A 15975-nucleotide genomic window follows, 5' to 3' on the forward strand; every position below is an offset into this window, starting at 1 on the left:
GGTGGGTGCCTGGTGGGTGGCCAGCAGCCTTGTTTGCCTCCACAGTGTCCTCCAGCAGCCTGGTGCTGTACCAGAGCTCAGACTCCAGCAACGGCCACAGCCACCTGCTGCCGTCCAACCACAGCGTCATTGAGACCTTCATCTCCACGCAGATGGCCTCTTCCTCCCAGTAACCACGGCATCTGGGCCCCACTGCCTGCTTGGGGGGGTGATAAGGGCAGCAGCCAGCCCTGCCTGGAGGACCTGAGCCTGCCAAGCTCCTGTGGCCCTTCCTGGACAGCTGTACCTTGCTCCCCACTCTGCTCTGATGCATCAGAAAGGGAGGGCTCTGAGGCGCCCCAACCAATGGAGGGCTGCTCGGGTTGCACAGGAGGGGGTCGTGGAGAGCTAAGAGCAAAGCCTGTTCCTGGCAGATGTAGGAGGGACTGTCACTGCTGCATGGGATACAGTCTTCTCACTTGGAACAGAAGAGGGCGGCCTATGACTTGGGCACCCCCAGCCTGGGCCTGTGGAGAGCCCTGGGACCGCTACACCACTCTGGCAGCCACACTTCTCAGGACACAGGCCTGTGTAGCTGTGACCTGCTGAGCTCTGAGAGGCCCCGGATCAGCGTAGCCTTGTTCTGTCACCAATGCACCCACCGGGCCACTCCATCCTGCCCCAACTCCTTCCAGCTAGTAATCCACATGCCATTTGTACTGACCCCATCACCTACCCACACAGGCACTTCCTGGGTGGCTACTCTGTGCCAGGGCCTGGGACTCCAATGCCTGAGCCCAGGGAGGCCAAAGCTAACAGGGAAGGCAGGCAGGGCTCTCCCGGCTTCCCCTGTCCCCAGCGATTCCCTCTCCCAGGCCCCATGACCTCCAGCTTTCCTGTATTTGTTCCCAAGAGCATCACACCTCTGAGACCAGCCTGGCCTCTTGCCTCTACTGGGAAGGCTGCTTCAGGGCTGGGAAGTCGGCCTTACTCCTGTGGGAGCCTTGCGACCGTGCTAAGTCCAGGTCCTGGTGGGGCAGCTCCTCTGTCTCGAGGGCCCTGCAGACCCTGCCCTTGTTTGGGGCAGGAGTAGCTGAGCTCAGAAGGCAGCAAGGCCCGAACAGCTGAGCAAGGCCCGAGCAGCTGGCCAAGCTGAGGTGCCCAGGAGAAGAGGTGACCCCAGGGCACAGAAGCTACCTGTGTGGACACGGCTAACACTCAGAAGCCTGGGGGCCTGGCTGGCTGAGGGCAGTTCGCAGCCACCCTGAGGAGTCTGAGGTCCTGAGCACCGCCAGGAGGGACAAAGGAGCCAGTGAACCCAGGGCAAGCATGGTCCCACATCCCTGGGCCTGCTGCTGAGAACCTGGCCGTCAGTGCACCGCGTCCACCCTGGGATTCGGGAAAAGGCCTGGGGTGACCCGGCACCCCCTACAGCTTGTAGCCCGCTGGGGCGAGTGGCACGTTTATTTAACTTTTAGTAAAGTCAGGGAGAAATGCGGTGGAAATTTCTTGCTTGTACACAAATCATTCAGATGGGGTTTGGGCAGGTAGAGGGAGGCTGGGGCAGGCCAGGGGCCTGCGAAGAGGAGATGGGCTCCAGCACCCACGGTCTCACACCCCACGTCTCTGCTTTTCTTGCTCTGCTGAGACTCTAATGACAAAGCCAGATTTCATCTTAACCTCAAGCTTCTACTTTTTAAAAAAATTTTGTTTTGGAGACAGGGTCTCACTGTCACCCAGGCTGGACTGCAGTGGCATTATACAGCTCACTGCAGCCTTGAACTCCTGGACTAAAGGGATCCTGCCACCTCAGCCTCACAAGCAGCTGGGACCACAGGCGCTCACTACCACGCCCAACTAATTTTTGTATTTTTTTTTTTTATAGAGATGAGGTTTCGCCACGTTGCCCAGGCTGGTCTGGAACTCGGCTCAAGTGATCCACCTGCCTTGGCCTCCCAAAGTGCTGGGATTACAGGTGTGAGCCACCATGCCTGGCCATGAGCTTCTACTTGGTTTTTTTTTTTTTTTTTTTTTTTTTTTTTGAGATAGGGTCTTGCTTCATTGCCTAGGCTGGAGTGCAGTGGCACAATCTCAGCTCACTGCAACCTCCACCTCCTAGGTTCAAGCGATTCTCCCGCCTCAGCCTCCTGAGTAGCTGGGATTACGGGCATGTGACAACATGCTCAGCTAATTTTTGTATTTTTAATAGAGATGGGGTCTCCCCATGTTGGCCAGGCTGGTCTCAAACTCCTGGCCTCAACTGATTCACCCTCCTTGGCCTCTCAAAATGCTTGGATTACAGGCATGAGCCACTGCACCCGGCCACACGCTTCTACTTCTTGCAGAATGCCTTTGTCCCATGAAACCTAGTCCATGAGTGCTATGATACTTCCTGAAGTCTTGGGTGGGGTGAATGCACAAATCCTGGGGGTGTAGAGAGGAGGAGGATGTTTACTTAAAATGTCTTAAGGTTCAGCATTGACAGGCAATATCCAAATCACTCTAAGTTTTGTTTTGGGTCCTCTGACAACTGAGTTTCCATAATCTGGTCGGCTCAGAGACACCATCATGTGTGGTATATTCACAAATGCAAAGAAAATTCTAGAAAGCCAGAGGTGAAAAAGCTCTCCTTTTTCAGACAATTCTGTGAAGTCTATGTGGGCTAAGGAGAGAAGAACAAAAGTTTCTTTGGGCCTTGGCCTCTTGGGGATCCCTTCTCTCATTTTCTAAAAACTGTTTCTCACACCAGGCTAAGGAGGTGGTGGGGAAGGTCTCCCTTCCCCTGCCCACCTCAGACAGTTCTAGGGGGATGGAGGTTTCACCACTTGGCCACTAGTCTCAAATAACCAGAAGGTTCCTTTTTTCCTGAGGTCATGAAATGTTCTGGAACCACAGCCCCCCCGCCAGCCCTCCGTGGGAGCACAGAGGAGCAGGCCTTGATTGGGCTTCTCACCCTACAGCCACTTTTTTGGCCCAACTCTCGAGCAAGCCCTCATCACCATCAGGGTCTCATGGGCAGTCTGGGTTTGCCAGCCCAGTCCTTGAACTTGGAGAGGGAGGTGGAGCTTGGAAATGCCTTGTCCCCGGGGGGCACCTTGTCCTTGGAGCTGGCTGAGCCCTGTGCCCACGGCTGAGTTCAGTTTGCAGGTACAGCTGTGGCACTCTTTGCTGGTGGGAATGGAGAGGACTCGCTGGGCTTCTTTGCCTTTTTCTTCTTTTTCTTTTTGGTCCCAAGCGACACCTGGTCCCCGTTGAGCTCGCCTGACTTCTTCTGCTTCTGGACTGTGGCCATGCTGGCGGGGGTGGTGGCGGCTACAGTTGAGTCGACACTGGCCACCTTCTTGGCTTTCTTTTTCAACTTCCTTTTCTTCTTTGCCTCCTTCTCCACCGTGCCAGGGCTGTGGATGGCTGACTCCTGCAGGATGTCGGACGCCGACACAGCTGCCTCCCGGCACCGCCGCCAATCCTCGTCACTGTCTTCACTGCTGCAACGAGAGGGCATCCTTGGTTAGCTGGAGTCAGGACACAGCCCCAGAGCCACCTCTCGCTGTCCTCCCTCGGTCCAGGTCACCAGAAGGCGGCCGCAGAGGGAGACAGGTAGCAAGTTCAGGCTTGGGAGTGGGGCCAACCTGGCTTCCAATACTGGCTTCTGGGTGTAGCAGCCTTGTGACCTCCTTAAGTGACTTAACCCCTCTGACTGTATCATCTATAAAATGGGGATCTTAACAGAGTCCAGGCCTCCCAGGGATGTCCCAGGAGGCAACTATGATCAAGTGAGGTGTCTGGCCCAAGACGGGTGCTCAAAAGCAGTAAACATCCAAAGCCGCCGCCAAGAGGGCTTTCCCTCCTGCTGAGCTCACGGTTTCTCCAGCTGCCTGACAGGGCCGCTGCCTTGGCCTGGTCCTGACTGGAGTCTGCTTGGCTATTCTGGGCAACCCACCAAGACAGAAGAGGAGAAAAAAGGAGGGGACGCGAGGAGAGGTGTGAGTTCTCACCTGGAGCTGGAGGGCTGTCGCTTTTGGCGGGGTTGGGGAGACTCTTCCTTCTCATGGCCTCCAGGGACAGACGTGAAGAAAAGGCGGAAACCTAAGATTCAAAGGGGCAGAGTCAAACAAAAACAAAACAAAAAGAAACAGAAAAGAAGTAAAAAATAAAACAAAAAAGAAAAAAATTTTAAAAAGAAAAACAAAAGAAACAAAGAAAAGATAAAGAGAAACAAAGCAGAAAAAAATTTTTAAAAGACACAAATTTAAAAATATTTAAAAAAGAAACAATAACAAAAAAACCCAAGCAACCAAACAAAAAAAACAAAGGGGCAGAGTCAGCACCCCCAGATGCCAGCCCCTCATCCCAGGTGCCAGGTGCTGAAGCTGCCCCACCTCTGCCCTCAGGAGCTCCTGGTCCAGAGGCAAAGACCCGGGAATCAGTCATCTAACTACAAAGTGATTCTGCATCTGCCAAGAGTCATGCTGATGCCTGATGGAGCCAGTGGAGGGTGCGCTGGAGCAGGAGCCAGCAGCCACATCAGCTCAGCAAGCCCTCAGAGGCTTCTGGAAGTCAGCACTTGAGTTCCTGACCTAAGGCAGCCTTCAAAGTGGCAAATGTGTTGGTACAGGACAGACGCAGATGGGCGAGGCTGTGGAGGGCAGCAGAAAAGTGCTCCTGCTCAGGGTGACACAGACGAGGCCACCTCAGGCAAATGACTTCGTTTCTCAGGGCCTCAGTCTCCTTGTCTGTACATGGGGTTCAATCATAATACCTGCCTCACCACAGGGGCTGAGCGGATGAAAGAACGGTGCGGTGGCTCATGCCTGTAACCCCAGCACTTTGGGAGTCTGCAGCGGGAGGACAGCTTGAGGCCAGGAGTTTAAGACCAGCCTGGGCAACATGGCAGAACCCTGTCTCTACAAAAAATACAAAAATTAGCCAGGTGTGGTGGTGCACGCCTGTAGTCCCAGCACTTTGGAAGGCCAAGGTGGGCAGATCGCTTGAGGCCAGGAGTTCAAGACCAGCCTGGGCAACATAGTGAGATCCTGTCTCTAAAAAAAATAAATAATTAGCCAGGGGTGGTGGTGTGTGTCTGTGGTCCCAGCTACTCAGGAAGCTGAGGTGGGAGGATTGCTTGGGTCTGGGAGGTTGAGGCTGCATTGAGCTATAATCGCTCCACTGCACTCCAGCCTAGGTGGCAGAGCGAGGCCCTATCTCCAAAAAAAAAAAAAAAAAAAGAATATACCTAAACTGTTTCTCCCAGCACCAGACACACATTAGGTGCTTAATAAATGATAGCTTCTATTAAGTATAACCACTCACCATCATCCTCTGAAGCGACTTTCTGCACCTTAGCTTTTGTTGGCTCCTTTGCTGCTTCTGAGATGGTAATGAAGCTACGGGGAGAGGAGATGGTTGATTTAAGATGAGATTTTTGGATAACAACAAAAACAACTAAAAAAAATTCTTTTTGAAATGGAGGGGATGGGGCATGTGATTGTAAATGCAAAAGTGAAAGTGTGCTGGCCTAGTAAGAGGGCTGATGGTCTGTTTATAACATGCTGACCAGCCTCTGCCACGCGAACTGCAGTGCTTCATTTCTTTAAAGCCCACTTTACTCCAGTAAGTGTTGAAGAAGTTTTAAAGACATAGTAAAACAAAATGAGGCCGGGCATGGTGGCTCACACCTGTAATCCTAGCACTTTGGGAGGCTGAGGCGGGCAGATCATGACCATCCTGGCTAAAAAGGTAAAACCCCATCTCTACTAAAAATACAAAAAATTAGCCGGGCGTGGTGGCGGGTGCCTGTAGTCCCAGCTACTCGGGAGGCTGAGGCAGGAGAATGGCGTGAACCCAGGAGGTGGAGCTTGCAGTGAGCTGAGATTGCGCCACTGCACTCCAGCCTGGGTGACAGAGCGAGACTCCATCTCCAAAAAAAAAAAAAAGAATTTAACAAAATGAATGCAATTTCAAAAGGGCAAAGAGATATAAGGCCAAGAGGAACAGAAAGACCTAGGATTATGGTCAGGAAGTCCTATACACTTGTTAGAGAGAGGGCATACATTTTGCTCTGAGCTTCCTAGCAGCAAGCATGAAAAGGGAAATATGATCAATCTAGAAAACTGGTTCAGAGGACAGCTTCTGGAGCAGGGCAGACCTGTTTAAAAAAATTTGTTTTTTAATTAAAAGAAATGGGAGATAATTGTAGACATGCAGTAGCAACAAATAATGCAGGGGTTCCATAGACCCTCCATCCATTTTCTCTCAATGGTAACGTTGTGCCTCACTATAGTACAATATCATAACTAGGAAACGGAAATTGATCCAATTCATGGACCTCATTTAGACTTCAGAGACCTGGGTTTTGAATCCTGGTTTTGTCACTTATTAGCTATGTCCCTTAAGCGAATGACTTTATCTCTCTGAGCCTCTGTTATCCACCTGTCAGTGGGAACGATGAAGGTCCCTACCTCTTAAGGTTGTCACAAGGATTGAAGGGGAAAATGGATATCAAGCACTTGTGGCACACGGCCTGGCCACAAGTAGCTGCTCAGTAAATGGTAGCTATGATGATGCAGATGATGACTGTCATCAAGAAAAGCTTCGGCCTTCACAGGATCTCTAACATAAAAATAAACCACATTTCTCTAGAGGCACAAGGCTAGGAAGCATGTGTCTGGTGGGTGCAGATGCAGATGCCACTGTGCATGGCAGAGAACAAGGCTCTCAGCAATGCCCTTGAGGCAGACGCAGCAATGCCCTGGGTGCTTTCCCTAACCTCCCTTCCTATATGCCAAAGGCACCCCCCAAGCCCTGTTCAGGAAAAGCCACCCGGGGAGAGGGAGTAGAGATGATGCCACCCAGGCACCTGTTCTTGACCCCACACAGTGGTTCAATGGTGGCCACCAGGGGCATTTGGCAATGTCTGGAGACATTTTTGGATGTCACAACTGGTGGGGTGAGTGCTACTATCATCTAGTAGGTAGAGGCCAAGGATGTTGGTAAACATCCTATAATGGGAGGAAGGATAGACCCCCACGACAAATGCTAGTCAAAGATGTCAACAGCGCCAAGGTTGAGAGACACTGACCTAACGCTAGGGACCAAATGCAGTATCATTTATATTTCTTTTTTTTTGAGATAGGGGTCTCACTCTGTCACCCAGGCTGGAGTGCAGTGGTACAATCTCAGCTCACTGCAACCTCTGCATCCTGGGTTCAAACGATTCTCCTACCTCAGCCTCCCAAGTAGCTGGGATAACAGGTGCACGCCACCATGCCCAGCTAATTTTTGCATTTTTAGTAGAGATGGGGTCTCACCATGTTGGCCAGGCTGGTCTCGAACTCCTGTCCTCAAATGATCCACCCGCTTCAGCCTCCCAAAGTGCTGGGATCAGAGGCATGAGCCACCACGCCTGGCCTAAGGTATCATTTAGATTTCTTTGGAGAAACATTAAAACGCTGCAGGGAATATTCTAACCATGGCTGTCTGGCATTTCTACTGCAGAAACATCTCTGTGGCTCAGTGCAATGCCAAGCAGGCCCTGTTCAGCCTGAAGCCAGAGAGTCACAAAGGAAAACTGCTCCCACAGGGTGAAATGCAGCTGCCTTCCTAAACACCTCCTCTACATTCTCCAATTGACGGGAACCCTGAGGGGTTCAGGCTGCGGGGCTCTGGCCCATCATTCTGTCTCAGGAGAATAGCTGGTTCACACCTTGGGAAGGCTCATTTGTCCTTTCTGATATCTACTTCGACTGGAATGACAATGGCCCCAAATCCTGCCTCATCTCCCTTTCAAAACCCTGCCAGGGCTCTGCCAGTCAGGAACAGATCTAGACCAGTGTATCCCCAGACCTGTTCCACAGGTTGTTGACTGGTCTTCCATGAAACAAAGGCACTGTGGCCAAACAAGTTTGGAAAATGCTGGGCTAAACAGTTACACAGGTCTCTTCACTACAGGAATTCTCAGAGCCTTGAATATACTACTATGGCTTGCAGTCTGCAAGGACATGTGGAGGTATGTAGACTGCGTGTTTCTCACACTTCTTTGCTGTTGGACATCCTTTTTTCTAGAGCCACGCTTTGGGCTAGTGCTAGAATCCAAATGTTTGTGTCCTACCCAAATTCTTATGGTGAAATCCTCACCCCAGCTGGGCATGGTGGCTTACACCTGCAATCCCAGCACTCTGGGAGGCCGAGCCAGGTGGATCACTTGAAGTCAGGAGTTTGAGACCAGCCTGGCCAACATAATGAAAACCCATTTCTACTGAAAATACAAAAAATACAAAAAATTAGCCAAGCGTGGTGGGTGCGCACCTGTAACCCCAGCTACTCAGGAGGCTGAGGCATGAAAATCGCTTGAACCCAGGAAGCGGAGGTTGCTATGAGCCGAGATTGCGCCACTGTGCTCCCGAGGGAGACTCTGTCTCCAAAAAAAGAAAAGAGAAAGAGAAATCCTCAACCCAAGGTATTAGGATTAGGAGATGGGGGCCTTTGAGAGGTGATTAGGTCGTGAGGGTGGAGCCTTCATGAATGAAATTGGTGCTCCTATGAAAAAGGTCTGAGAGAGAGCCCTTGCCCATTCCACTATGTGAGGACGCAGTAGGAAGGCACCATCTGCACTGGGAAAAGGGCTCTCCCCAGACACTGAATCTGCTGGTGCCTTGATCTTGGACTTCTCAGCCTCCAAAATGCGAGAAACCCATTTATTTTCTTTATAAGCTACCCAGTTTATGTTATTTTGTTATAGCATATAGACTCAGACAGGTTGTATTCCTTGACACCTACTTTAGGAATGCCAACCTGAATCCTTACCGACTGGGTTATCAACCAGTGCTGAGAATGTAAGACAGAGACCTGGCACAGTGTCTAGCACACAGAAGGCACCCATGAAATAGGAACACGGTCCTTCCTTGCCCTCTTGTGGCGGGAATGAGCTTCTCGATGTTCCTCTCTTACTCTCATGGTTGCAGGATAATGCAGGGGTTAAGAACCTGGCACAGTGGCTCACGCTTGTAATCCCAGCACTTTGGGAGGCCAAGGCAGGCGGATCACTCGAGGTGAGGAGTTCGAGATCAGCCTGGTCAACATGGTGAAACCCCGTCTCTACTAAAAATACAAAAATTAGCCTGGTGTGGTGGCGGGTGCCCGCAATCCCAGCTACTTGGGAGGCTGAGGCAGGAGAATCACTTGAACCCAGGAGGTGGAGGCTGCAGTGAGCCAAGATTGTGCCACTGCACTCCAGCCTGGGCGACAGAGCGAGACTCTGTCTCAAAAAAACAAAACAAAACAAAACAAAAAAATGTGGGCTTGAAGTCTGACGCACTTGGGTTTGAGGCCCAATTCTGTTCTCTCCTGGGTTCTGAATCCTGGCTTTGTCACTTAGTAGCGGCGTCCCCTGGGCAAATGACTTTGCCTCTCTGAGCCTCAGTTACCCATCTGTACAGTGGGAATGATAACAATCCCTACCTCTCAGGGTCATCAGAAGGATTAAATGAGGAAATGGACATCACGCACTTAGCACAGAGCCTGGCCACAAACAGTTGCTCAGTAAATGGTAGCTACGATGATGATGTGACTTCAAGCAAACATGTCTCCTTGCTGACAGCCTGTTTCCTCACCTGGAGAATAAAGGTAACAACGGGACCCACATGATAATGTTGTTTATGAATGCAGGGAGATGACATATGCCAGGTGCCTGCCACTGTGCCAGCATGGACACCGTGAGCTCCCAGCCAATGTGAGCCATTGCTGCTCATATTAACAAGGGCAGGAGAGGAGAAACTCCACCTTTGTTTACCTGTCCAGCAGGGCTCCCAGCTTCTTGGCTACGTGGGCTCGGAATTCAGGGGTGGTCTGAAGCTCGTTGCCATCTTGTTCATGCTCATCCACCTTATGCCTACGACACACACAAAGAGACCTCACTTTCTGTCCGCTCAGAAGCTGTCCCCATGAGTGCAGGGACCATGTGTGTCTTGTTCACCTGGAAATGCCAGGTGTGTAGCCTAGCATCTGGCATACGCAGGGGATCCGTATTTGTTGAATGAATAAGTGAAACTTGAACCCAAAGTGCATAGTACCTGAGGCTTGCTTGGGAGGTTGACAACTGGTTATTTGCAGCACCTGTGGAAAAAAGAAAATTAGGGCATTTATAGAGGAAACGATGACAGCAACAACAAATGCGTGCCAGGCACTATTTTCAGCAGCTTAAAATACATATAACTCATATATATACATACATATGTAACTCATATATATTATGTTTATATATAACTTAAAAGTTATATACCCATAACTTAAAATAGTTACAGATATAATTTAGTTATATATGTATTAATATAGTTACATATTTTATGTAAGTACATGTTATATATATATATAACTTAGTTATATAACAAAATAGTTCTATATATAACTTAGTTATATATACATAAAACTTAAAATAGTTATATATGTAACTTAAAATATATATAACACATATAACTCAGTGAATCTTCCCAACAACCCGATTGGAGGGGTTACAATTATCACATTTTGCATGTCAAAGAGATGTAAAATAACTTGGCCAGAGTCAAATACCTAATAAGTGACAGGGCTGGGCCGAGGGCCCAGGCCAGCTGACTCCTGAGCCCCCTCTTAACCACCACGCTGTGCTGAACAGGCAGGTCTAAGTGTGATATGACTGCACAGTGTAATGCCTGCCTGGCTGTGTGCTAAGTGCCGTGGAAGGGAGAGAAGATGGCTCTTTTGCGGATCACATTTTTCAAGCCAAAACAGTGGGGATACCTGGCCTTTTGGTCATTCCCTCAAACCAGATACTGAATGCCTTTTATTAACCAGGTGTTGTCATTGCTGAGCAACTTACTCGACTATCACCCTCTGCAGGAGCTTACATTCTAGTTGGTGGAGAGAGATGATAAACACCCATACCTAAACAAAATGTAAAGTTGGATAATGGTAAGTGTATGGAAAAAAACAGAAACAAAGTAGGTGAGAAAGGTGGGGAGTGTTAGGCTGGGGATTGTTATATAAAGGTGGGCAGAGAGGGCTTCATTGATAAGGCAATATTTGAACAGAAATTTGAGAGAGGAGAGTGAACCAAGTGGACATGCGGGACACAGCCTTCCAGGCAGAGGGCAAGCATCTGCAAAGGCCCTGAGACTGGAGCCTGCCTTGTGTGTTTAGAACCAGCAAGGAGGTCAGTGTGACCAGAGCCCAGCCAGTAAACCGGGAGCAGCAGAGATGGAGAACTCAGAGGGGCCAGATCATGAAGGGCCCTGATGTGGGCCAATGGGAGGACCTGGACTTTGAGGAGGAGGAGCTCTGGAACTGAGCAGAGGAAGGACATAAACTGATCTGGGTTTTAACAGAACATCTTTGCCTGCTGTGCAGCGTGAGACTGTTGGGGCAAAGGCAGGAACACGGAGTCTGCTGCAGTAATTGATGTGGTGAGAAGTGGCTGGACTCCAGATAGATGCACTTTTAAGATGAAGTCAAGGCCGGGTGCGGTGGCTCACACCTGTAATCCCAGCACTTTGGGAGGCTGAGGCAAGTGGATCACGAGGTCAAGAGATCAAGACCACCCTGGTCAACATGGTGAAACCCTGTCTCTACTAAAAAATACAAAAATTAGCTGGGTGTGGTGGCGCACACCTGTAGTCCCAGCTACTTGAGAAGCTGAGGCAGAAGAATCGCTTGAACTTGGGAGGCAGAGGTTGCAGTGAGCCAAGATCACGCCACTGCACTCCAGCCTGGCAACAGAGCAAGACTCCGTCTCAAAAAAAAAAAAAAAAAAGATGGAGTCATTAGGATTCACTGATGGACTGACTACAGGGTGTGAGAAATGAGTGAAAGTTAGCTCTGAGGTTGCTGACTTAACTAACAAGACAAAACGTGCTTGTATATTTAAGGGGCCAACTGAACGAAGTGGACACTTGGTAGCTCCGGGCCCAGTGGAGGGCCATGGTGTATGAAACAGCTCCACGGGGGCACTGCTGTGTGTATGTCATCACCCATACACATTGCATCTGTGTCCTAGTACCTTGCGGTCTATGTCACTGTACTCCAGAGCACAACACAGAATGCTAAACACGCCCCATGCTCCTGGAGGTGGGTAATGTGGGGGCCTGGATGGACACTCTTTAAAGACCTGGTCTTTCGTCTTCAGCACATCATCACTCGGAAGAAGAGCATCTCTTCCATCATGACTGCAGTGTGATGCAGGTGAGGTACCGCCAGGGGACGGAAACAGTATCACAGAGGAAGACAGTTCAGCTGAGTCCTGGCTCTGCCACCAAGCTGTGTGATGCTAGGCAGTCATTTTATCTCCCTGAGCCTTTGTTTTTCTCATCTATAAAATGAGAATACGATTACCAACCTTCTGGAGTCAGTTTTGTGGACACTGTTTCCATACCCATCCCCTTCCTGGATTTGTAAGCTACTTGAATACGTGGTCTGCCTCTTTTTATCTTTGTATCCCCAGATCCTGCCATAGTATCTTGGTTTGAATTAATTGTCGGAAAGAATAAATCAAAGTATATGCTACCTAAAATTAAAGTGGTTTGAGTGGCCAGTTCATCACTGGATTTAAGAGCTGTCTCTAGAGGTTACATAAATAAAACAGTGACCTATATTTCCACATAGTCATGGACCAAAGGGTGGAGGTTTTGACCACGATAGACACTTGTCCATGGCAGAGTGGCACAGCAGCAATGAAGAGCATGGACTTGGAGTCAGGCAGGCCTGGATTTACGCCTGGTTCTGCCACTCACAAATTGGACAACCTCGGCCAAGTTATTTCACCATTATGAGCACCAGTTTTCTGTAAAATGGGGCTAATACATCCTTTTGTGGCATTGCTGGGAAGATGAAAATAGACAACAAATACAAAGCGTTTAGAACAGGGGCAAAAAGTACATTCTCAACTCCTGGTAACTATTACTAGATGCACTCAAGAATGTAATCTAGGCTGGGTGTGGTGGTTTATGCCTGTAATCCCAGCACTTTGGGAGGCCAAGGTGGGTGGATCACCTGAGGTCATAAGTTCGAGACCAGCCTGGCCAACATGGTGAAACTCTGTCTCTAATAAAAATACAAAAAAAAAATTAGCTGGGCCTGGTGGCGGGTGCCTGTAATCCCAGCTACTTAGGAGGCTGAGGCAGGAGAATTGCTTGAGCCTGGGAGGCGGAGGCCCCTCCTTGAGCAGGGAGCCAAGATCGCACCATTGCACTCCAGCCTTGGTAACAGAGCGAGACTCCATCTCAAAAAGAAAAAAAAGACCAGGCGCGGTGGCTCACACCTGTAATCCCAGCACTTTGGAAGGCCGAGGCGGGTGGATTGCCTGAGGTCTGGGGTTCGAGACCAGCCTGGCCAACACGGTGAAACCCTGTCTGTACTAAAAACGCAAAAAATTAGCTGGGCGTGGTAGCAGGCGCCTGTAATCCCAGCTACTAGGGAGGCTGAGGCAGGAGAGTCACTTGAACCCAGGAGGCAGAGGTTGCAGTGAGCTGAGATCGTGCCATTGCACTGCAGCCTGGGCAACAAGAGTGAAACTCCATCTCAAAAAAAAAAAAAAAAAATGCAAAACAAACAAACAAAAAAAACTAGAAGCTGGGCACGGTGGCTCACACCTGTAATCTCAGCACTTTGAAGGTCGAGAAGGGAGGATCACTCGAGCCCAGGAGTTCGAGACCAGCCTGGGCAACATGGCAAAACCCCATCTCTACAAAAAATACAAAAAGTAGCTGGGACTATACATCTGTAGTCTCAGCTACTTGGGAGGCTGAGGAGGATCATCTGAGTAGGGGGAGGTCGAGGTTGCAGTGAGCCATGATTGTGTCAGCCTCGGTAACAGACTGAGACCTAGTCTTGAAAAAAAAAAGAGCAAGAACTAGGCAGGAGGAGGAAAGCAGTCCATGTGGAAAGACCAACCACATATTTGCCACCATGTATTGGGCCTTTAAGATGTGCCAAGCACTGTAGATTGCATTATCTCAGTTACTTCTCAACCTTATGGGGTGGGTACTATCGCTACCCGCACTGTACAGATGAGGAAATTTAGGTACAGTGAGATTCAAGTACTTTGCTCAAGTTCCCACTGCTAATGAGTGAGATGGAAAGGCAGATCTGTATATAGAACTTGCAGAGAAAACTGTGGTTATGGTACTAGGGGGTGAGGAGGGCAGACTATGGTCTGGAAGCTACCTACAGGAAGTGCAGTATGGCAGGAGGGAAGGAAGGGAGAGGAAGGCAATGGATCACCAAAGGGCTTGTAAGTAATTTTAAACAAATCCAGCGGTTCTTAACCTTGCTTTGCCATAGCCTTCTCTAACAGCCTGGTGAAGCCCGGTTCTCTTCTCAGAGTAATGTTTTAAATGCATGAAATGCAACATATAGGATTACAAAGAAAACCAATGATACTGAAATTTAATTATCATGATAATAAACAACCAAACTTGTGATGTATGTGCTTCTTACACCTTAGATCTAGAGATAGGTCTAAAAATTAGAGTGGCACATTTTAAATCAGGGATGAGTATAAATGACTGTTTTCCCAATATCTTATTATCAATAAAATGACATATTGATATCTGTATCTGCAAAGATTGTAATGAGATATGAAAATCTGTGACTTCTGTTGGGATAAAGTAACGGTATTGCCAAAACTACTGTGGCTTAGTGCTTGCATGACGGAAAGAGATGCTAAAATTCAGTCAGAGATGAATAGAAAGCAAAGATGCAACATTTTTTCATTCCAAATTCAAGAACCCTTGGGTTCTATCCATGATTAGGCCCCTTGATGTTGCGGGGTTCTGTATTTATTCCCAGGGGACTAGGGAGTCACGGTCAGAGTGACGTGCTGGGCACTGCTCTTGGCAACAACCTCCAGGATGGGAGAATGCGTTGGAGGTGGGGAAAGGCTGGGTGCGAGAATATCGGGAGGGGACTGTTGCAGTTATCTCGAAGAGACGGCGGCCTTCCCAGTGTGGGGCAGTGTGGATAGACCCAAGGAAGCAGAATCAAAAGACATTTGGGTACCTCAGTTTCCCCAACTGGGATAATGAAATACCCTCCCTACTGCACCTGCCCATGCTTTCAATCTGCACTACACCCAGTCCCTGGAGCTCTCTCGGGGGAGGAAGTCGAGTCCCAGTGACTCTCTCCTCAACATCCATCCTCTCAGGCTCCAGGGGAAGATCCCACGCCCCTCAGCCAGTCTCCCCAAACATAGTACCCTACCGGCTCTTGGCTTCACTGCCACGTACGGGCGTTGCTCCAAGCCCCAGGCCGGCATTGCCGCCTCGCGGCATCGCTCCAGCTCCTCCGCATCGTTACTGCTTTCCGAATCGCTCACAGTGCCAGTGGGCGCCGCCATCTTGAACCACCGCAAAGGATTATGGAGAACACCGCCGTTATCAAGCCTCCTGCGCGACCTCACGTGAGAGGAGAGGCGCGAGGCATTGTGGGGATTGTAGTTCCAACGCTTGGACCGCCATTGGCCATGAACTGTACTGGGTTGGGGATACCAGGTGGGAATGGGGAGGTGGGCGGTTCTCAAAGGCAAGAGCTAGAAGGGCCTAAGAGATTGCCTTCTCCAATCATTTCTTGATGAAGAGATCTCCAGAAGGGAAGGGAATCTCCTAAGGAGTTAATGACAGACCCAGGATTAGTTCCCAGGTTTTGATTCGATGTCATTTATTCTAGTAATTTCCCAGTCCAGCTGGGCCTAAGAAACACCTTAAGAGAGCTGGTTAAACTGCAGACTTTTGGGTCTTACAAAAAATACTAACAGAATCAGAATCTCTGATAGGTGGAATCCAGGAATCTGTATTTCCTTTAATAGCCTAGGGCCTTACTACTTAAGAGTGTAGTCCATGAGCCAGCAGCATTGGTAACACCTGGGAGCTCGTTAGAAATGCAGAATCCAGGTCGGGCACGGTGGCTCACGCCTGTAATCCCAACACTTTGGGAGGCTGAGGTGGGCAGATCACAAGGTCAGGAGTTTGAGAC

The 15975-nt window shown here is 49.5% G+C and overlaps 2 protein-coding genes across 7 annotated transcripts in view; one reads left to right on the forward strand and one right to left on the reverse strand.

Moving 5' to 3' along the window:
• The window catches only part of HNF1A (HNF1 homeobox A), a 22062-nt gene extending 20578 nt beyond the window's left edge, over positions 1-1484 (forward strand). For 2 of the 3 annotated variants that reach the window (XM_030821511.1, XM_030821512.1), the window contains exon 10: positions 46-1484. In XM_030821511.1, coding sequence (XP_030677371.1) covers positions 46-173 — 128 coding nt within the window. In that variant the 3' untranslated portion in view covers positions 174-1484. The remainder of the gene's footprint in view (positions 1-45) is intronic. The other variant, XM_030821510.1, reaches the window with a different exon arrangement.
• C10H12orf43 (chromosome 10 C12orf43 homolog) lies at positions 1394-15368 on the reverse strand. 4 transcript variants are annotated; one of them, XM_030821513.1, is made up of 6 exons: positions 15205-15360; positions 10047-10089; positions 9767-9865; positions 5290-5363; positions 3975-4065; positions 1394-3464 (listed from the first exon to the last, which is right to left on the reverse strand). In XM_030821513.1, the coding sequence occupies exons 1-6, from the start codon at positions 15338-15340 to the stop codon at positions 3116-3118; spliced, it is 792 nt and encodes a 263-aa protein (XP_030677373.1). In that variant the 5' UTR covers positions 15341-15360; the 3' UTR covers positions 1394-3115. The 4 variants fall into 4 exon arrangements, with proteins under 4 accessions (XP_030677373.1, XP_030677374.1, XP_030677375.1 ...); XM_030821514.1 differs by having other exon boundaries at positions 1394-3461; positions 15205-15355; XM_030821515.1 differs by having other exon boundaries at positions 1394-3461; positions 3975-4032; positions 15205-15347.
• Positions 15369-15975: the final 607 nt, after the last annotated feature.

The sequence above is a fragment of the Nomascus leucogenys genome, chromosome 10 (assembly GCF_006542625.1).
Source record: "Nomascus leucogenys isolate Asia chromosome 10, Asia_NLE_v1, whole genome shotgun sequence".
Taxonomy (NCBI): domain Eukaryota; kingdom Metazoa; phylum Chordata; class Mammalia; order Primates; family Hylobatidae; genus Nomascus; species Nomascus leucogenys.